This window comes from Serinus canaria, chromosome 1A (genome assembly GCF_022539315.1).
Source record: "Serinus canaria isolate serCan28SL12 chromosome 1A, serCan2020, whole genome shotgun sequence".
NCBI classification, from domain to species: Eukaryota; Metazoa; Chordata; class Aves; order Passeriformes; family Fringillidae; genus Serinus; species Serinus canaria.
The window spans coordinates 35,121,509-35,142,517 of NC_066314.1; the positions used below are offsets into that span (position 1 = coordinate 35,121,509).

At 43.1% G+C, this 21,009-nt stretch overlaps 1 protein-coding gene across 1 annotated transcript in view; it reads left to right on the plus strand.

Annotated features, from left to right (window-relative positions):
* Nucleotides 1-2,055: 2,055 nt before the first annotated feature.
* The window catches only part of TRHDE (thyrotropin releasing hormone degrading enzyme), a 205,761-nt gene continuing 186,807 nt past the window's right edge, over nucleotides 2,056-21,009 (plus strand). The window contains exons 1-2 of the mRNA XM_030238218.2: nucleotides 2,056-2,870; nucleotides 8,272-8,545. Coding sequence (XP_030094078.1) covers nucleotides 2,056-2,870; nucleotides 8,272-8,545 — 1,089 coding nt within the window. The remainder of the gene's footprint in view (nucleotides 2,871-8,271; nucleotides 8,546-21,009) is intronic.

A 21,009-nucleotide genomic window follows, 5' to 3' on the forward strand; every position in this document is an offset into this window, starting at 1 on the left:
TGAGATGCAAGATAAAAATAAAGGCTCATTTCTTTCCAGAGACAGTAGACCTGAATACAATCCTTCTGCAGGAATATATAAGGAAGCTAGCAAACTCCTTATACTGAAACTGGTAATCCTTAATCTGGTTAAAGTGTCAATAAATGATCATTTGCATTCTCCAACAGCATGCAAAGTGATGTAACACTTCTTGAAGATGTCGAAGTTTCAGGACAAAGAAAGATTAGGCATTTCCTCTTGAAGTAAAATGGCTAACATATCACATTTAATGAAACTCTTCAGATTTGCTTTGCTTATGAAAGAAGTGCAAGACTTGATTTTTATTTTTTGTTCTTTTTTCTTCACTATGGAAAGCAAGGCCTTTATCCTGTGAATTGTTATGTATGCATTTAACTTGATGTACAGCATATATTCCCATAGATTCCACAGGACTGAATGCCAAAGATAGACACATCTGTGACTGCTTACAAGATTGGAACTGAAGAGCTTCAAAAGAGAAAATGAACAGAGATAGTTTTTGAAGTATGCAAGCAAAATAAGGGGAACAGAGATGCTTTCAGACATTGATCTAGATCCTTGCTGTATATATTAATTCTGTGTGTTTGCAGATCCTACGAACAAAAGTTTGGGTGCAGGTGGAAAAAGTAGGTTGATTCGGTTTTCCACAGGGGTTCATTCCTAGCGGTACTCAAGTCAAGTGTTGCTGTATTATCGCAGACAGCACTTAGCACATCTTTAAATCCCCCCAGCTGAGGGGTGGGGGTTCAGCACTGACGGGAAGGAGAGTAAGAGAGAAAGTCCTGGGGCCGCGGAGTAACGGCAGGGGGATTTCTGAAAGTACCAGCCAACGCTTACGGCGCGATTTTTTTCTGGGCATATTAATCCTATCGATTCAAGTAGGAGTATTTATCCTTTTCTGAGCTCCATCTTCACGTTAGTATGACAGCACTATTGTCGTTCAAACACGTAGTCGGCGGCTCTTTATTAAGTCTCTATAAATATGACACAGTAAGGGCATTCAATATTTATGTGGAGAGCACACGCATTAGTGTGTAATCCCGGGCAGTCCTGCGGCTCGGAGGCTTTGCAGCCTCCTCACTCCCGGCGCAGCCTGGCCCTCGCCCTCCGCCCGCCCCGGCCGGGGCTCCCTCCGCCGCCTCAGCGACCTCCCCCGGAGCCGCCGCGTGTGACACACCGGAGAAAAGCCTCCCTCGTCCCCGCGTCGCCCCCGCCTCCCGCCCCCGCCCGCTCCCCCGGGGCGCCGCCGTCACCGCCGGCAGCCGGAGCAGCCGCTGAAGCCGAGGGGCGGCGGGGCTTGCCCGCCTCTCCCCCCTTCCCATCCTTTCCCTTCCCTTCCCTCGCCTCTCCCCGGTGCCTATATATAGCCGCCTCTGCTCGAGCCAGCCGGGAGATTGCTCTGTACCTGCAGGAGACACGAAAGGGAAAATAAGAGGAGCGACTCCCAGGAGCCTGACCCGCTATCAGGAAGAGGAGGACGGGCCCGGCCCGCGCCGCTGTCCGGTGCCACCGCCCCCGGTGCCGGGCGAGCCCCGCGGGGACGGGCCGACCTGCGCGGCGGCGCCCCGGGGCGCGCATGGCTCGGGCGCTGCCGGGGCCGGGCGAGGAGCCCGACCCCGGCCTCGGCGGCTCGAGACGCGGGGGAAAGAGAGCTCCCTGCGGACGGCGGCGCTAGCGGGGGGCCGGGGCAGCAGAGCCCTCCCCCCTGGCGCTGAGGTGCGCTCGGCGGCATGTGCTGAAGTGCCCCGCAGAAGCCGCACAAGTTGCCTGCGTGCCGTGGCCCGGCGGCCGGACGGCGGGGAGCGTCCGCCACCTCTTGCCTGACCCGACCCGACCCGACCCGACCTCGTCCCTTTCCCCGCCCCGAGGGCTGCTCCCCCGCGGGGCTCCCGGCGGCCAGGGTGATGCGGCTCGTTGGGAAGTGAGAGACCGTACGTCCCACGCGGGCCGAGGGCCCCCTGCCTCGGAGTCTCCCATGCTTGCGGGGCCCCCTCGGGTGGCGGCGGCCCCGCGGGAGGCGGGGGCGGCGCTGCCGTGATGGCCCTGGAGGAGAAGCGGGAGAAGCGCCCGCCCGTCACCCCCATGATGATCGAGGAGGAGGCCGCCTTGCGGAACGGCAGTCGGGGGCTGCCGCCGGGACCCTGGGCCGAAGCGGCGGGGCCAAGACCCCGCACCACGGAGCGGCACATCGCCGTACACAAGCGCCTGGTGCTGGGCTTCGCTGTTTCCATCCTAGCGCTGCTGGCGGTGACCATGATCGCCGTGCTGCTCAGCGTCCGCTTCGAGGAGTGCGGCGCCGCCGCCGACGGTCCGCCGCGGGCCGGCGGCAACGGGAGCCTCTCGGGGACAGCCCGGCAGCCACCCGGTGCGGGGCAACCCCTCGGCCGGCCGGAGGAGGAGGCGCGGGGCGGGGAAGCGGCGGAGGAAGAGGAGGAGGAGGAGGAGGAGGAGTGGCAGCGGCGGCAGGAGCTGCCGCCTTGGGCCCGGCCGCGGCTGCCGCGGCACCTGCGGCCGCTGCACTACAACCTGATGCTGAGCGCCTTCATGGAGAACTTCACCTTCAGCGGGGAGGTGAACGTTCAGCTGGAGGTGCGTAACGCCAGCCGCTACATCGTGCTGCACGCCCACCGCATGCACATCGAGGCGGTCCGCGTGGCCGAGGACAAGCTGGCCGGTGGTGTGCAGGTGGCCCGCACCTTCTTCTACCCCCAGACCCAGATGTTCGTCGTGGTCCTCAACCGCAGCCTGGAGGTGCAGAAAAGTTACAACCTTAAGATCATATACAACGCCCTCATCGAGAACGAGCTGCTGGGCTTCTTCCGCAGCTCCTACGTCCTCCACGGCGAGCGAAGGTAGCGGACGGGCCGCGTCGCCTCAAACCCAACTCGGTCCGAAGTTGGCGGCCCCCGCGCCAACTTCGGGTAGGGCGGCGCTAGGACCCGGCAGCCGCGGCGCCGCCAGGCGGGTGATGCCGCTGGCTCCACGCTGCTCGGCCCCGGCGGTCTCGCCGAAGGGTGCGGGGCTCGGCCGGCTGCCCGGGGAGGGGGCTGCGGCGGGGGTGGAACGGCCGCCAAGGCCTCGCATCTCCCCCCACCTCTCTCTGGTCATCTCCGTAGGGCTCGGCTGTCAGAGCAGAGATGCGGAGGTTCTCGGGGACCGCGAGCCCTTGCCCGCTCCAAGCCACCGGCCGGTGTCGTGAGGCAGCTGTGAGAGCGGCTGGAGGGCGGCCGAGGCTGCGGGACTGCGCGGGAGCGAGCGGGGGCGGGCGGAGCTGCCGCGGGCTGCGGGGCGGTGCGGGCTGGGGCCGTGCGGAGGCCGGGCCGGGGTTAGCCGGGGCCGCCGGCAGGTGAGCGGAGCGCTCCGCCTGCACGCCCCGCCTGCGCGGGGAGGGTTGCGGGGAGCGGCCGCCGGGTCAGGAGATGTTCCAGCGCAGCTTGGGGGCGGACGGTGGCAAGGAGTAAACTTGCAAGGGTGCTACCAGTGAAGCAGACCGTCCGCTAGGTCCTTGTCGGGGCAGAGGCTCCAGGTCTGTTTCACACAAAGACTCTCTTCGGCTGCCGTGTGCCCTCGTATGACAGAGCCTTGTCAGGTTAGAAATAGGAGCGTGGAGGGCAGCGAGACTTCTGTTTTGCTTTTATTCTATTTGGTAAAGCAAAAAACGTGGTGGGATGCGTTTTCACATAAGGTGAATACGTTTACAGTACAGGTGGATCGCAGCAGATTTACACCCTGTGACCCGAGAAACCTGATTCATTTGCGGGCAGAGCAAGATTCAGTCTTGATCTGTATTTACTCATGTAGTTAAAGTCCCCTGGGTCCCTGTCTAGGCCCTCGTTGTGGTAGGCAGGGTTACTGTGGAGGGCCCCGTTTAGCCAGTTACAGAGGCTTTCTTTTTAAAGAAGCTGGTTTCTAACCACATTGAAACTTTGTAATGGAAAAGAAAGGCAAGGGTAGACTTCTTGATAGTTCTGGCATGGTTTATAATTTTAGAATTTGATTCTTTTTAATCTGTCCTTTCTTGAAATATCTGTGCAGTGACAGAATCTTACTGTTTTAGATTGTGGAAACAATTTAAGTGAAACAAAGATTTTATTGTTGGAAGAACTGGGCAAAAATATTAAGACATGAAAAGCATCCTCGCCAACTCAATTAAGTCTAAAGCCCTTTTATTAAAACATATTTTCATTACTCTGATTACTGACAATTTTCAAAAGCCTGATATTAGAACCGCAAGCAGGATCGAAATTAAGTTTTTGCAATTTTATCATCAGAGTGAAATAAAAAGGAAATTTGAAAAAGCACAGTTGTAAGAAAAGATGCGGATAAAATGCATTTTGTCATGGTTGACTGAATGGTTGGGGTAATAGGAAGTTCTTACAGACCTTTATTGAAATGGGCAAATCAGAAAACAAAAAACTGTCAACAGCAGGGGGTATAATTCACTTTACAAATCTGAGAAGTTATTTAAGCAGTTATTATTCTCATGTACTTTGACTTTGTGTAGGAATAATTGAACTGTCAAATAGGTGTGGCAGTGACATTTCTCCAGAGCTACTGTACTATACTTCAATACTGATCCCCTAGTTGAGACTTAGAAACCATCACCAACAAAAAAAAGATCTATTCACTGTTTCAGTCATCAGGATAGTTTAAGACACAGGGTGGTAGGCAATGGTAAAATGTTTTTCACAGTGCTCTGTGTGTAACTTTTCAGATATAAATTACTTTGTTTTTAATACACTTAAGTATAGTTGTGGGCAAAATACCTTACATAAAGTAGCATTGCTATATTGAAATCAGTGGCATATTTTTCCTTTACACCAGCTCACTTATATTTCTTTCAGTAAAACATTTTTACAACCGTAGTCATTTCATGGTTGTAGTTTCAGGTGTTAAATAGAGAAAGTGTTCTTCCTTTTCAACTGTCACAGGCTTAATGACTCACTATAGTATAAAGTGAATAATACCCCTTCTAAACCAGGGAACTTTTTTGATCAGAGAGTGCTCTTACAGTAACAGTTTGCATTCTGATTAATAACTCATTTTTTAATGTGATGCATATAACCATTTTTAGTCCTCAAATATGGACAGCTTCTGTTATGATAGACAGACTTGCATGCTCTGGGAGACCTTGCTGTTCCAGCAGGGCTTTGATTTTTTGACATCTTTATATTCAATTAAAGTACATCAGCCTCATTGGAGTAGTACTTGCTGTAAAAGGGTCCACACCAGCATTTTTCATTTTGTTGTACATGAGGAGCAAATAACTCTGCTGTGAGGCGTCACAAACACACTAATGCCTTCACTTTATGGTTTTTTTCCCCTAAAGTTAGTTTCTCTGGCCTTCACAGGTGAACATTGTAAATCAGCCTGAAATGTAAAAGCTATGTTAAAGTATTTATTTTCTGACTGAAATCTTTCCTACTCTCCTTGAAATGTAAAATGCAAGTGATATGCTACAAATTTGCTTTGCATTATGTGCTAGAATTTACTGACAGTAATAGAAATATAATACAGAGCTACTGTAGGAGTATGCAGGCATAATATAAATGAACATCAAAGTTTGGTATAAGTGAAAAGGAAAAAAATTCTTATGTCACAGAGAGAAAACAAAGACATATTCTTTAGACTTGTGACAACTAAGATGTCAAAATAGGTTATTGAGGAAACACATCTTCCTTTAATAGACAGGATGGAATTAAAAACACCTGAAAGTTACTGCCCTGGGTATTCTGAGAAGACAGACTGTGAGCCCATCATTCCCTCAACTACAACCTTTTGTGACATTTTTGGGAACAGGAGGTAAAAGTGTTGGTACCCAGAGAGGTGTGTAGAGGGAAGGATGAAATAGTCAAACTGCCCTTCACTTTTGGCATGCTGTAGAAGTCTGCTTGTTTTACTTGAACACAGAGGGAAATAGATAAACAATATTTGGGGTTTGTTTGTTTTCTTTAAATGGTTAGGTTTTTTTAAAGTAGTTTTAAGATTTTGTTTGTTTTGCTTTATGGCACAACAAGCAAATCAATGTTTATAGTAGTAGATAGTAATGCACATGTTATAGATATCACTATTACTGGTAGTTGGTGTATTTTTAGTATGAAATATTGACTGCCCTGTGTTTGCCCAGTTACATCTATGTGGATATATCTGTCTATCTGTGAAAACACAGAAGATGAAGAGTTTACCAGGGTTTATTATCCTGCTGAAGGGATTGTTTCAGTGGCTTAATACGTATTAAAAGATGACTGATAAGATCTGTGAGAAGTGGGGTAAAGATGTGGAGAAGGGACAAGGGAAAATTTCCTTATTTAGAGGGTATCACAGTATGACCAATATTTCCTAAGTATGCATTTACGTGTGTGTTGGAGCTCATTAAAATTGTTAATTGCAGAGGAAAGTTCACCATTCTTGCTTTAATAATAACAGGCCAGTAAAGTTTTCCATGCTCACTTGAAGCTTCTGTTGATGTCTGTAGCTATTTAGAGTGTGCCTAGAATGCAGAATCAGGTCCACTTGAAATACTTTGCATATAAATTAAGTTGCTTTGCTTCATTTAATTGGCTGATTTGGCTTTGTTGCAGTAGTGCAAATCCACTGATATGAGAGTTTTTTGGATTAACACAGGATAGCGGGTACCAACTTTTTACCTTAGATTTAGCATTCTTATCCAAAATGCTGGTTTTAATAATCCATGTTTTGTAATGAGGCAAGGAAAATGTGAATTCCTTCAATAATTAGCCAAAAAAAGCTTTTTATTTTAGAAAGAAGACCAATGGTAACTACTTCAGTGGTGGAAAATTTTTTCAAGTTTTAAAGATGTTACCCTTATTGAAAAAATATATCTAGTTCTATCAGACACTATAGCAAGACTAAGGTGTAATGTTTCAATAAAATTATTGCTTCAGTGCCTCCAAAATATGTGTAAATCCAAAAAGTTTTAGAAAAAGTTAATTAGATACTTTTACTTCCCTGCGGGGTACATATGTTTTTTGCTCTGTCAATGCTAGAGTATCATATTGCAGATTAATGGTTATATACTGATTAATAGTAGGTGCCACCATTTTCATTACATCAAAGCTATCCACCCATCCTTTTCCCTCAGAGGAATAACAGATGATTAGTCAGCCTCTAAAATGTTGATAAATGTTTGCCTGGTGTCTAAAATTGCACAGTTATTTCCACAGATGAAACCTTGGAAGGTGAGACATGAATCAAAAAGCCTAGATACATGCTACCTTCACATTTACATGGCTAGCCCATGGTAATTGTCTCATTTATGTGCCTCCAGAAAATACTCTTACCAAACTCCATAATTCAACCTTTTAAGTTTAGCTTCTTGTTTCTGCAGAAGGACCAGGAGTTTTTACCAAATGTGTAAATACATGTCTCCATCCAGAAAGCTTCCTATTCTGTATCTGGATCAAAGTTTATTTAGTTGCTAAGAAAACACTTACAGGTTTTGTTGTCAAGCTAAAGCCTTCCCATTCTTTCCATACGTGCTTAATAAATACCTTTACCTCCTTCAGAGATCTTTCCTAAATTTGACCCATTAACTGAGAACATGGATTTGCTTTCTATAAAATACACCAGAAATGAAAAGCATGTTTAGAAGAATGGTGAAATCCTTTGTGCTGGTTTAATCATTTGCTTGCGTTTGTGATTCTGCAAAGCTCACAGATTGGTTTTCTTTGGAGGTGCACAGACACAGCAGTGCTATATAGTACAGTGTCCCAGACCTGCATGCAGCTGGTAGAGAAGTAATCAGCTGTGGAAAACAATGACCCTCCTGAGTGTGCTGAGTGACTGTAAGTTCTCATGCCCAAAGAAAGGTAAAGCACCCTGTCAGTGTCTCAGGGCACAGTGAATTCCCTGAAGGCTCTTAAATCCTGGTTTGAACTGAGTGTGCTTGTTTTGCATTGTGTAACCAACAGTGGCTTGCTTTTTTCCCCACATATTGATGAACAATACTGTGAGAACCTGAAGTTTGATGCAAGGCGAGGGTTGATTCTTTAGTGTTAGTATGGTGCCTACAGATTTGTAGGAAATTTATTAATTTGTATCTATTGCATTGCAGTAGAGGTAGTAAGAAAATGATCAAGCAGTGTTCAAACACCATATATTTTGTGTATTCCAGTTGTAATTATTTCCTGCTTTAAACTACAGTGGTCGAGCAGTGTCTGATTTGGAATGTCTGTGAATCACGTGCTAGGCACAATTAGTAATAAATTTTAAAATTTTTTTCTGTTTTTCTAGGTTTCTTGGTGTTACGCAGTTTTCTCCTACTCATGCCAGAAAAGCCTTTCCTTGCTTTGACGAGCCCATCTACAAGGCCACATTCAAAATCAGCATCAGACATCAAGCGACTTACTTATCTTTGTCCAACATGCCAGTAGAAACTTCTGTTTTTGAAGAAGATGGATGGGTTACAGATCACTTTTCACAGACCCCTCTCATGTCCACCTATTACCTGGCTTGGGCAGTGTGCAATTTTACATACCGGGAAACTGTCACCAAGAGTGGAGTAGTTGTAAGTATTTCTAATGTACCAAAAACATTTCATTACTTTGAAAACCCTCAGGTTTTGTAAAGGGATTGTACCAGCAAATATATATTTTCTTGATTTCTATTTTTAAAATTTGCTGGTCTGTTTAATGATTGTGGGTATTGTTTGGGACCTTTCCTGGAGGTTTGTCTGATTTTTTAGTTTGTCTTGTGCCTTTTGTAAATAGTTAGCTTAGTAGGTGTGATTATCTGATGAAATTTTAAACTTTAAAATATGCTGTTAAACTACGCTTTCTTTTTCTTGGGAAGTCTTTTCTTGTTTTTCCTGTAGCCTTTTAATTACCAGTGTTCATGAGATTATTAAAGTGGTGATACTGGTAAGGTTTCCAGTCTCCTTCCTTCAGTACTGACATGTCCCCTGGTGTGCTCTATGCTAGCTCAGGAGGCTGATATAGCAATTTCTCTCTTAGATCTTTTGCCCAGGAGCAGGACTTTAAAACCTATCCACTTCCTGAGGTTGATGGAAGCCCTAAGTTTCTGAAGGTGTTTTTTGCAAATATGGCATGATTCCAGGAGTTACACCTTGAAAAAAAAACGAGAGAAAATCCTTTATTTATTTATGTCAGTTTTGGTTTTGTGTACAAATATCAAACTTAGAACTGTATAACAAGCCAAAACATATATGGGAAATGCTGTTAGCTTAATAGAATATTTTACAGCGCTGTCATCTTGATTTTTCAGGTGAACATACAGAGAAAGCCTTCCTACTTAGTTACTGTGAGCAACAAAACAGAGCCAGTTCTGGAAGTAGAGGACCAGACAACAGTTTGAGCTGTGAGCCTGAGCAAAGGAGTGTTCACCTTATACCCTGGCAAATGCTGTATGACTTTGTGCTGTAGCCTGGGGGCTTGAGGAAGGGCTGCAGACTGTTCATATCAGGAAACATCTCCTTAAACAATTTGAGCCAGCCTGAGCATTGTGCTGCAATGGAGGGAGCTGATCTACCTTCTCTGAGCCAAAGGTGTCCTTGGCCTTCTTGTGCCAGCCAGCAGCTCTGTACAGCCATATGATCTGGCTGAAAACTGACCTGAAAAATAAGTAAAAATGTGGTGAGTTTTCAGCCAAAACAGTTCACTGATCTGGCTTTTTGTTCTGCTACCAGAGTCCCAGCATAGATTCGAGGCTGTGCTGATGTAAGGTAGACCCAGGAAGCACTGGCATATCTCATTTAGGCTGTCCTGAAGGGATTGACAAATGAGTCTTGTTTTTGTTATTGGAACAGTTGGGTAGGATACTAGGGGCCTTTCTTCAGCCCTTTTCTGCCATGACCAGCAGACTGTGACAGTAGTCTCTGGCACTACACAAGGAGGAAGTATGACTAGGAAGTGGCTGTCTCGAGGTGCTTTAACCTATAATGATATGGGAACTGCTGAGACTTATGTAATAGTCATAGGATCATAGAACAGTTGGGGTTGAAAGGGACCATAAAGACCATCTAGTTCTGAACCCTCCTGCCACCGGCAAGCAGACCTTCCACTAGACCAGGTTGCTCAAAAACCACGTCAAACGTAGCCTTGAGAACTTCCAGGGATGGGTCATCCACAGCTTTTCTGAGCAGCCTGTTCTGGTATCTTGCCACCCTCAAAGTAAAGAATTTCTTCATAACACCTAATTTAAACCTGCCCCCTTTTGTTTTGAAACTGTTACTCCTTGTCCTATCACCGCTATTGGCATAACCAAATATTTGAAAGGCTGGGGATGGAACTCAGGACCACCAATTTGAAACAGGCAACCTACTTCCTCTGTAACTCATTTTATTGTAATATTGTTTAGAGCTCATATCCTGTAGACTTTTGCTGCTTGAATATATTTAATGCCTTGAAAACAAAAGCCCACTTACGTCTTGTAGACAACAGTTGATAGCTTTCTGCTGTTCTTGTGCTTTTTTTCAAAACTGTTCTCAAGACTTTTGATTTACCTGGAATCTGAACAGAAAATCCAAGCATTCTTTTGTTAGGAATTTTTGATTACAAGAGCCTTATAGTTATGCTTGTGTCTATTGGTTCAGCACATGTAGGAGATACATGTGTATATCCGACCAGCTTGTACCACTGGACAGAACTTTGCTGACAATTACAAAAATTAATAGGTTTATCTTTGTGAAAACTTGGAGACCAAAATCCTACATAAATTGAGATAGTCTGTTATCCTATAAAATTGTTTGGTTAGTCTACACTTCTAGTTCTTGTTTTTTTATAAAGCCCTTATCACAGAGGTGCGTTAACGCCCAGGAATACTGAAGTAGTTTGCGCTGGGTTATTGGTTAAATATATCTTGCTATTTTTCAGTTCCATTTGGGATCTGATCATCTTTTATCATGGTTCAGTTTTGTTGAAAGAGTGTGTTTTAAGGTATGAACTCACCGCAAGTACTTCAGTTCCGAGCTGCATTCTTTCAGATGAATTGCTGAGGTAATCCATCTTTTTGAGTCTTTTATATTGCAATGCCAGGAGTTCGTGGACGCTACTGAGTGAATTTGAAATGATTGGAATCCTTGCACATGGAGTTTCAAATTTCTTAGTTTCCTTCAAAGCCACTTTTTACTGAAATACAGTTACCCCCATATCCATGGCGGTTAAGTTAAATGTATAATAAAAGTAAATTTGCTTCTAAAAATGAATGGATTTTCATGAAAATTACCCAAACCTTTGGCTGAAGCATCTTGATTGGCTGTTTCTTATATTGGTGAATCTTCATTTTAATTAATGCAGTGTGTATTATATTTGTTAGTAGACACCTGAAAGGCTCCAGCTTGCCTATACTTCTGCTTTTCTTTTGGCAGTTCTGTGAACCTCGTTGTGGTTTACAAAACATTTTGGGAGTCCTTTCAAATTTTGACAGCGTGATAATGATTATAATCTCACTTCTCTTCCAGCTGACCAGTATTAATAAAGTACTGTGGTCAAAGGAAGATAAACTCTGAGGAATAGAACCAGCTGTGAGATGAAAAGCAGATTTTTTTGTCAAAATTGCTTAAATGTCAACTTTTCATTTTTTCTTGAAGAATGAGACTGACCTCCAAATTAGTTTAAACTTAAGCATGACATTCAATACAAGTCACGTTTTAAATAGAAACTGCCTTTTGGAAAGCTTAGGTAGCCAATCAAAATACTTATGTGGCTATAGCGTATATAATTCTTGCATGAAGATGTTTTGTATTTCATACACTAAAATTAATTGGAAAAAGGCAAGTAAGACAAGCAGGTTTTTTTTAGGAGCATCCTATCCTATAGTGGATGTGAATCATTATCACAAGCATAACTCTTTAGTCCATGTGGGTCTGGTCCAAATCCCTTCTAGATTAGGTAATTTAAAAGCAGACCTGACTTTTTATATGTATTACAGGTATATAATATGTTGCTCAGAGTCAGCTGGGATTACAGAAAATCTCTGCAACTGCCTTTGTCTTTAGGCAGGGATTTTATTCCTGTGTAAAGGACAGTGGTGCAGTCATCTGTGCTGCTATGTACTAGGGAGCAGTGTAGTTCTACCAGGGTGATGCCTGAGGTAATGTTGTTTTGAGGGAGGAGGGGTGCCCTTGCAAGCAGGCTTAGCTGATCAGTGTATCGCTCTAGCAGTTGTACTAGCTGCAGCTGGGGAAGATCATGGGATCTGTATACTGTCATCTTTGCACAGTACAATAATCCAGAAAACTCCACTTACCTCCACATGCTTGCCATCTTATTTTGCATTTCCTAATCATGCATCATATGTTCTTTGTTAAAGAATTTATTATTAAAAGCAAAATATTGCTGGTTGGATTGTATTGTCTGTCACATTATCTCTGTGTCTTTCCTTCATTGGTGTCTTTATTTGTGCTTTCAATCCACCAGGCCTTTTCCAACTATTGTTGGAAACTATTTTTTCCTCTGCTTGGATTAGTACTTCTATTCCAAACCCTCTGTTTCTCATTCCTTTGTCAGGTGAACATGAAAAACTCATTATTTCCTGCATGGCTTTTCAGTGTCTCATAAGTTAATTAATTTTTTTCCTGTGTAAATTCTTTCTCTTTTTGAATTAGTGGAAGGAGGAAGCACATAATGTATCAGTGGAGATGAATGTATGGCTGGCAAAGATGTTTCCAGGAGATTAATCTTCTCCTAGTCTTCCTTTTGCTGTGGATGGGGTGTGGAGATAGGTATGGAAATAAAATGTCAACTGGCAACACTAAAGTGTTTCTCTTGTCAGGGGGAGTATCTGCTAAAAACAGAAAAAGAAAGTGTATGGAAAGAAGTGAAGTCAAGAGCAATTGTGGGTGCAGGGGCTAAAGAGACAAGTGCAGACAGTACCAGAGCAGATGGGAATGAGCAGCTGCGAAAGAAAGTGGCTATCTAGCTGAGTGGTGGTGAGTGGGAGGAGAAATGCTGAAGGAAGACAGTACCCAAAGAAGAATTTTGCGTGGTTTCACTTTTCCTACCCCTGCTTCTATTCCAAAGTAGTGTCAGCACATTTTGCAGGACTGGAAGTGTGTGCCTGACCACAGCTGGGTCAGCTGCTCAGGGTAGGACCTCCACTGTCTGAACCCAGGCACGTTCCTTTTTAAAGAGATCTTTGTGACCAGGTGCATCTTGGTTTCAGCTGTATTAAGTGTTATTGCAGTGCCATCAATTTTGACTACTTTGTCATGATACAAAGATCCTAAGGCTAAGAAAGATCTTACGATTAGAATTACACCAGAATAAAGTCAACCTTTATTGCACTGCTTTTGTTTTGATACTGCTTTATCTAAGATGTAATTAATGTTCACAAGCTGTACAGTACATTTACCCTGGCCAATGAGGAGGAGCTCTAATAATCTGGCTAAAGGAAAGTAAGATAATTAGTGTTTCTGTAGTGCTTTCTGCCTTGCAGAGAGCATGTATAGAGGTATTGAATTTTCTCAGGCATGTGTCTGGGGGGCTCACTCAGTTTGACTAATATAACTAAAAAAGATCTAGTGGTCTCAAGAATGGGATCTGTGTAGTAATAATTGCTTGATTCTGCAAAAGTGAAAAATTATTTTTTCCAGGAAGAGCCAGTGAACAGAGTTACATAAGCAGATTTAGGTCAGGATCAGTACATGTCCAGCAGCTCATGTTCATTTAGTTCCAGCACGGGACCATGATTTTATTCATGCCCTTAAGACAAGATGACTGGATATAGTACAGTGCTTCCAGCTGGACAGCTGTGTTGGGCATTCCCTCACCTGAAGTGTGGTGATCAGTCTGAGGAGACTAAAGAGCTGACTTTCAGTAATAGTCTAAGAAAAAGAAAAAACCCCATGTTGATCAGCAAAATAACTTTTTTCCCAGTGAGTTTTGTCATTTGCTAGTCGCTAGAAAAAAACTGAAAATATCAGTCTTGTTTAAAATAACTATGCACTTACTATGCAATTTTGGTCAGTAGCTTTTGTAAAATTATTTTGTATTTGAAAAATGTAGCAATGCTTTTGTCTAATAGCAAGAATGACCTCAAGACCAGACAATTTCTGTTGGCTAATGACTACCTGGGTTAAAGGCCTGAGGCTCTTCCTTAGGCCCTCTCTTCAGCTGATGGTAGTAATTGCCAGCAAAGTCTCTTCATCAGTTATTTATTCATCGGTATTGAAGCAATTATACGTGAGATAATTCTCTCTGGGTGAGCATATTGGTTACAGCAGAATGGTCATGCTATCAAAAGTAGAACTTGTCTTCAATTAAAATTTTCTTCCTCTGCAGCCTGAATTTAAGTCCAGCTCCAGAGTTGTGCTCTACTTTTGAAGCTCTGCAAAGTAACTTTTGTTAGCCCATCACTTACCACTGGGAGGCCACACGTTTATCTGATAAACAGGTAACAGCTAACACAGGCAACACCAGACATATTTCTGAAGCCTGGTACAATGCAGACTTATAATATTTAATCCTTATATGTCCGTGAATCTTACAGTGATGCACATTCGTTTTTTCTTCTTCCTACTAATGTCCCACACTTGCTGTCTTCAGAACAGCTTTCATCAAACAGTTAAAAATAGAATGCATGTTAGAAAGAGTGTATTGGGAAGTATGCAGTTACGTTGAATTAGAAAAGCACACATGGATATAGATAAGTGTGTTTGTGCTTTCTTTTGTGAGTGTGAAATTTTCTCTGTAGTAACAACAGGCTGATTCTGCAAGTATCTTTTACTCAGTTCACTGCTTACTAGTGTGCATTACTTTAAGGGAAGCTGTATTATGATACAATAGGAATCCAAATAAATTGTAGCTTTTTCACATTCGCTGCATCAATATTTATTTACCCATTCTGTTTCAGATTTGTATATTGAAAATAACTTCTAGTTTATTAATTTTTAAATACTTTAGCTACAAAACATGCTACAAACAAACAAAAACCTATGTGATCAGCATCCATGCTAAACTGAGTATGCCAGGGAATTTGTTAAAAACATAAATTGCAAACTTGCAATCCATTGTTATTGATTTCTGGTTGAATTTGCAAGTCGAATGCACTAGGAAAACACTGTACATTTATTGTGCTTACTCCTTTAAAAATTGCTCTCTGTCAGCACTTGTAGTACATGCTGTATTTAAATGTGATATTTGTTTTACTGATGTCAGTGTCCAGGTGCACCCTGCAAATAATGCTATTGAATTGAAAGACTCTAGTTTGGAAGCATTGTTTTGTTTTGTTTTAGTCTAGGAAGATCACCTGTCAGTATCTGGGGGCAGTGGTGTACTTTGTATATAGTAGCAAGAAGACGGTCAAAAAGCACAAATCAGTTTCTCAATTTGTGGCTATTTTGTAGGTTTATGGCTTGCTTGAAATTATAGTGGGGCGGGAAAGGCAGCACATGATTCCTGGCCTGATGGTTGTCAGAACAGCTTCCTAATTGTAATTCTGTACATTCAAGAGCAGTTCAGCCTGTAGTGCTTCATCTGGGGTCTCTGCTGGCTAATGAAAGAAAGGAAAGGTCTGAGACTTAGTATTTCCACTCCTTTCTTGCCATTTGCCAGAGGAGGGTATAGTGAAGTGCCTGCAGTTCCTCCTACTTCCCACATTACAAGCAAGGGAAGAAGGGAGATGTAAGAGAAGACTTCCCTTTCATGTGGTAATGAACATATGCTTAGTACTATGTGCTATGACAATGCAACTCATAGTCAAGACTGAACACTCAAGCTGCCCTCTGCTTTCTGTACTGTGTTGTTTCATGTCCCCTTATGCTTCATATGTTGTGCTGCCATATTTTATTTCATTAACTTATTGGTCTGTCCTTGGCATCAACATGAATACTGCTCTCTGACATCCAAGGAAGTAGCAAGAGTCTATTAGTGTCTTTCTGTAAGAGTCCTGCTCTTGCTATAAAAGCAAAAGTGATGTGCCAAATAATCTGTAGAGGTATCTCACTCCAGAACAACGTAAAGGTGAACACATTGCTGCACCAGCCTGAACATCTGTCAGTCAAGCCAGTACTTTCCTGTGTCCCTACTGTAGTAACTGTGCTCTGTGCAGTGAAAATGGATTACAGACTTAGCTGACATCTAGTTGAGTGATAGATACAGTATTTCTTGATGGAGGAGAGTGATGTGTGCTTTTATATATTTATAGACCAATGTCTCCTCCAGTGTTCAGGTAAATTTTAATTGTATTTTTCTTACAGGGAGGAGAAATGTAGCCTGTTTGTTCCCAGTTTTTATAGCCAGTGGTAAGAAAGTAACCTCTTATTTTGGAGACTCATGCCTGTGGCTGGTCCAAGCCTCCTTTTTGAGGACGGTCAGGTATCTGTAATGTTCACCTTTTAGGCTTGCCTTGACCTGTTGTTTTTGTGTTAGAAAACCTGCACAAATGCCACCTTGTTTTTTGCCTTTGTCCCTGCTTTTTTGCTGCCTGAAGGTTTATGGTATTTACCCCCATTTTTACTAATAGAATACCTAGTCAATTCAATTTTCTTCTAAGGTATTGTAGGGTTGACAGAACTCCTTTGCTCTTATGGTGGGGTGCTTTCACACTTCTGGTACCATTTTTGCAAGCTTTTTTTAAATCGAGTTCTGGAATGGAATGAGATGCTGGAGAGCAGTGCTACAGAAAGTGACTTCAGGATCCTGGTTGATGTCAAGTTGAACATAAGTCAGCAGTGCCCTGACAGCCAGGAGAGGCCAGCCTTGTCCTGGGGTGCATCAGGCCCAGCCTCACCAGCTCGGCAAGGGAGGGGATTGTCTTGCTCTGCTCTGCTCTGAGGCAGCCTCACCTCAAGTGCTGGGGTCAGGTTTGGGTGCCACAATATAAAAAAGATATTAAAGTATTAGAGAGTGTCCAAAGAAGAGCCATGAGGTTGGTGAAGGGCCTTGAGGAGAACCCTTGTGAGGAGTGGCTGAGGTCACTGGGTCTGTTCAGCCTGGAGGAGACTGAAGAGATATCTCATTGTGTCTTCAGCATTCTCGTGAGGGGAAGCAGAGGGGCATGTATGGATCTCTTCAGTCTTGTGACCAGTGACAGGACTTGAGCATGAAGCTGAGCCGGAGATTTAGGCTGGATATCAGGAAAAGGTTTTTTCCCCAGAATGTGCTTGAACACTGGAACAGGCTCCCCAGGGAAGTGGTCATAGCACCAAACCTGTCAAGAGTTCAAGAAGCATTTGGACAAGGCTTTCAGGCACATGGAGTGATTCTTGGAGATGGTGCTGTGCAGGGCCAGGAGTTGGACTTGAGGATCCTGATGGATCCCTTCCAATTCAGCATATTCTATGAATCTGTAAATGTGCTTTTCCAGGGTCTAGCCTCCATGGCTTCACATGTCCTTTCCTGCTATTCTCCAGGTGTGCTGTTTGCACAGGGCAAACTGCTGCAGTGGAAATAATGAGGCTGATTGACTGCCTTGTAGGCAATGCTATGATTCTCAAGTTATTCCAGCTCATAGTGGTTGCTGTGGCTGTCCAACTGCTTGAGCTCAGCACGTGGCCCCATCCCCTGGCACGTCTCTCATGCACTTGGGTGGAGACAGGTGCCAGAGAACCAGCTCTGTTGGCCTGTTTCCACTGAATGGTACCCCTAGGAGATCCTCTGCTGCTCCTGCCTGGCAGCTTTCTGGCTGCTGCACGCTGTTGAGACCTAGCAAGAGCAGTTAGAAATGAGAACTGAGCATGTTACCTTTGTATTTGGAACAGCATAATTTGAAAGCGGATTATGTTTCTCTTTGAAGGGTAAATGACCTAAAGTTTGTTGAAAAGTTATCCCACAGTGGATTATCATGAAAAATGTTTAGTAATGCATTTTGTTTCGCAGCATGCAGTGGTGCTGTGTGGCAATGTGGGACAGAAGAAGACTAATATTTTTATTTTTTTGAAATGAGTGGGTGGGGGAGAGGATAAGAAGCAAAAGGTGGTTATTAGCATTTACCTCTGGGAGTACCCACACTTTTTTCCCTCTCACCTCCCTTTTCACAAGTGTGGTGATAGTTTGGTAGTCACAGCTTGGAACCTCAGTTAAGAGTTCATATCCTCAGGATGGCAAGCTGTACCTCAGTTATTAAAGGTAGAAGGGAATAAAAGGTGGAGGAAATAAAAGGTGGAGGAAGAAGAGGGGAAATGGATTCCTATAGAATAATTTCAAAGAAAGTGCACCTACTGAATAATTTGCATACCACATGCGTTTCTTGTAGCTCTTCAATCCCCTGGCTAAATAAATCACAGACCGTTGTTGAACAATAAATAACATCATGCTGTGTTTTGTTTTACTGAAAAGTGTTCCTATATGTTTGAAATTTGATAATGTTGTTGTAACTTCATTGTTGCACTTTAAATACCATGAGGAAAAGGGAAACTGATTTATACTTGATGAGAAAGTTTGATAGTTTTAGTTTTTTTGTCTGATAGTTGGAAGTCTGTTTTTCAGGTAGAAGCCCAAATCTTCATGTGGGAATGTCAATGTAAATTGTACTGCTTCATTCAAAGTCAATACCTGAATGCATATGCATTCATAAATAGATTTTTGGCTACTGCTGCATCAGAGATTACATACATTAGGGTTTTTTTTCCTCTCACGAGACTAAATGAATAATTCTTCTCATTCTTCGCTCAATTTCTTACTGAAATTATACTAACAGGATTGGGGGATGAACAGTCAGGTGGGGGTGGGTCTTTTTCTCCAGGCAACAACGGTAAGAACGAGAGGACACTGTCTCAGGTTGCATCAGGGGAAATATAGGTTGGATTTTAGGAAGAAGTTTTTCACAGAAAGAGTGATAAAATATTGGAATGGCTTGCCTGGGGATGTGGTGGAGCCACCATCCCTGGATGTGTTCAAAAAAAGACTGGATATGGCACTTAGTGCCATGGTTTACTTAAGGTGTTTAGGGCATGGGTTGGACTTGATGGTCTTGAAGGTATCTTCCAGCCTAGTCATTCTGTGTGATTCTGTGTGTGAAAGGGAATGATGCCCAAACTTGCTTTTCTTCTCATCATTAACCTTAGTTTTTTATTCCTTAGCAATTCTATATGTTTAAAATGTTAAATATGCAGCTCTTAAGTAAAAGAACAGAGTGATCATGGGGAATATCATGATTTATTTCAGCCCACAATACTTTGACTTTACAACCTTTCTGCAGTAAGCACCAGCAGAGGTAGTAGTAGCATTCTGCCTTTCTTTGGAAGTCTCCTATCATGCCAGGCTCAGGTTGTATTCGATCTTTATTGTGGTCTCTTGTTATAACTGCAGAATGTGGAGTAGTGGTTTGTACTTGTGTTCTTATTTAACTTCCTCTGGGGCTGTTGAATGTTTATTCTTGAGCCAAGACCATTAGGTCTGAAGTGGAAATTTAGACAGTTAATATGAGCCATTCTAAAATAGCTTTGCAATCACCTGCTGACCCTGACAATCACTTAAAAAAAAAAAGGCTTTAATAGGCGGAGAATTAGGAAATAGACTGTATTAACTTTCCTACTTAAAAATATTACATCTCTTGTGGACAGCATAGCAATGAGTATATTAAAGTTAATAGGCCCCAAGAGAGCAGAAAGATGAATCCCTTGGGAATATGTATCTTTATGTAGAAAAAGAGGGTTGAAACTTTTCCTCTTCTCTCTGCTTGGCTTGTGATGATCCACAGAAGACCTGTCATTCACAGTTGCTGAGGCAAGTAGTGTATAGTTTGTCTGCCAAGTGAGCTTACATAGCTTCTGTCTGCAGGAAACGTGAGGCATACAGAGGAGATTGGTGGTAGCTTAGAGTTAAGATTCTTTTGCAAACATCTTCAAAACAGTGATGTGTAAAGCATAAAGAGGCTTGAGAAAGTGGAAGGGGATGAAGAAAGCCACCTCTTAGAGAACTTGGGACTCCTTGCTATGAAACAACTTTGAAATGCTGAACTAGCTTGGAACATGAGAGCTGCTTGAGCAGCAGAAAAAGTTCAGTGAAAGCATAATTTAGGTATGGAAATGAGCATCAGTAATTTGCATGGTTACAATAGGGCGTATTATAACATTTGTCTTTACTACAAAATACTTTGATGAATCACACATGACTAGGAATGATTATACTACCATGAAGTATTGTGAGGATAAAAAGGATCTCTGAATCATAGTGCAGCTGGTAGTGTAGAGTTGCCTGGCTTCACAGTTCTGTTATTCAGGGTTGATGGCTAAGAAGCAATATCCTGAGTGCTGTTTTGTATGTACATTTGTGCTTTAGCAGCATTTGAAGTATTTAAATACATTTAATTGTACATTCTGTTCCGTAACTGATCTCACCAGTACAGTTACACCTTGCAGTACCTACACGAGGAGGTCCGGAAAAGAACAAAACCGATTTCCCAGCAGAATCTATCAGCTCTGACGGATCCTCCCTCTCAAATGCAGACATGATTTACTGATCCTGGGATGTTTTCATTAAGTTGAGCTGTTGTTACAATTACAATTACAAGTTGAAGTGCTTTTCCATATTTTTAGAGTTCTGTCACCTGAACTTGGACAAGCTCTGCTTTATCTAACGTCCTCTAACCACAGATTTTAATGTCTTTTTCTTGATTTTTTTGGTGACTGCTTTGTGGCTTCTAGTCACTTCAGCCTCACCATCTTTCAGGTCCAAGGAATTGTGTGCTTTCCATTCAGCAGACTAAGTTCAAATAGTGCTACTGAACCACAGTGCTGGTTTTTGGCTTCTTTTCTCTACCTCTGTTGAGGTTGGGATTGAAGGTCTCAAGACGGTATTTCACGTTCAAGCTTAGATGTTTATTTTTTCTTACGTATGTTACAGTCTCACAGGCAGTGACTTCTGCAGTATTTCACTAACAAAGTACAAAATGGCTGGCTGTCTTTCGTTACAAGGTCTTTTAAGGCTAAACTATCCAGTTAAGAAATGACATCTAAATTATTTTCACTTTTAATCCAATAACTAATCACTTGAAGTCCGCAATGCGGACTTTTCTGTCCAATTACAAAATACCACTGAAACCCATGAAAAAGGACCAGCCTCCACCCTAAAA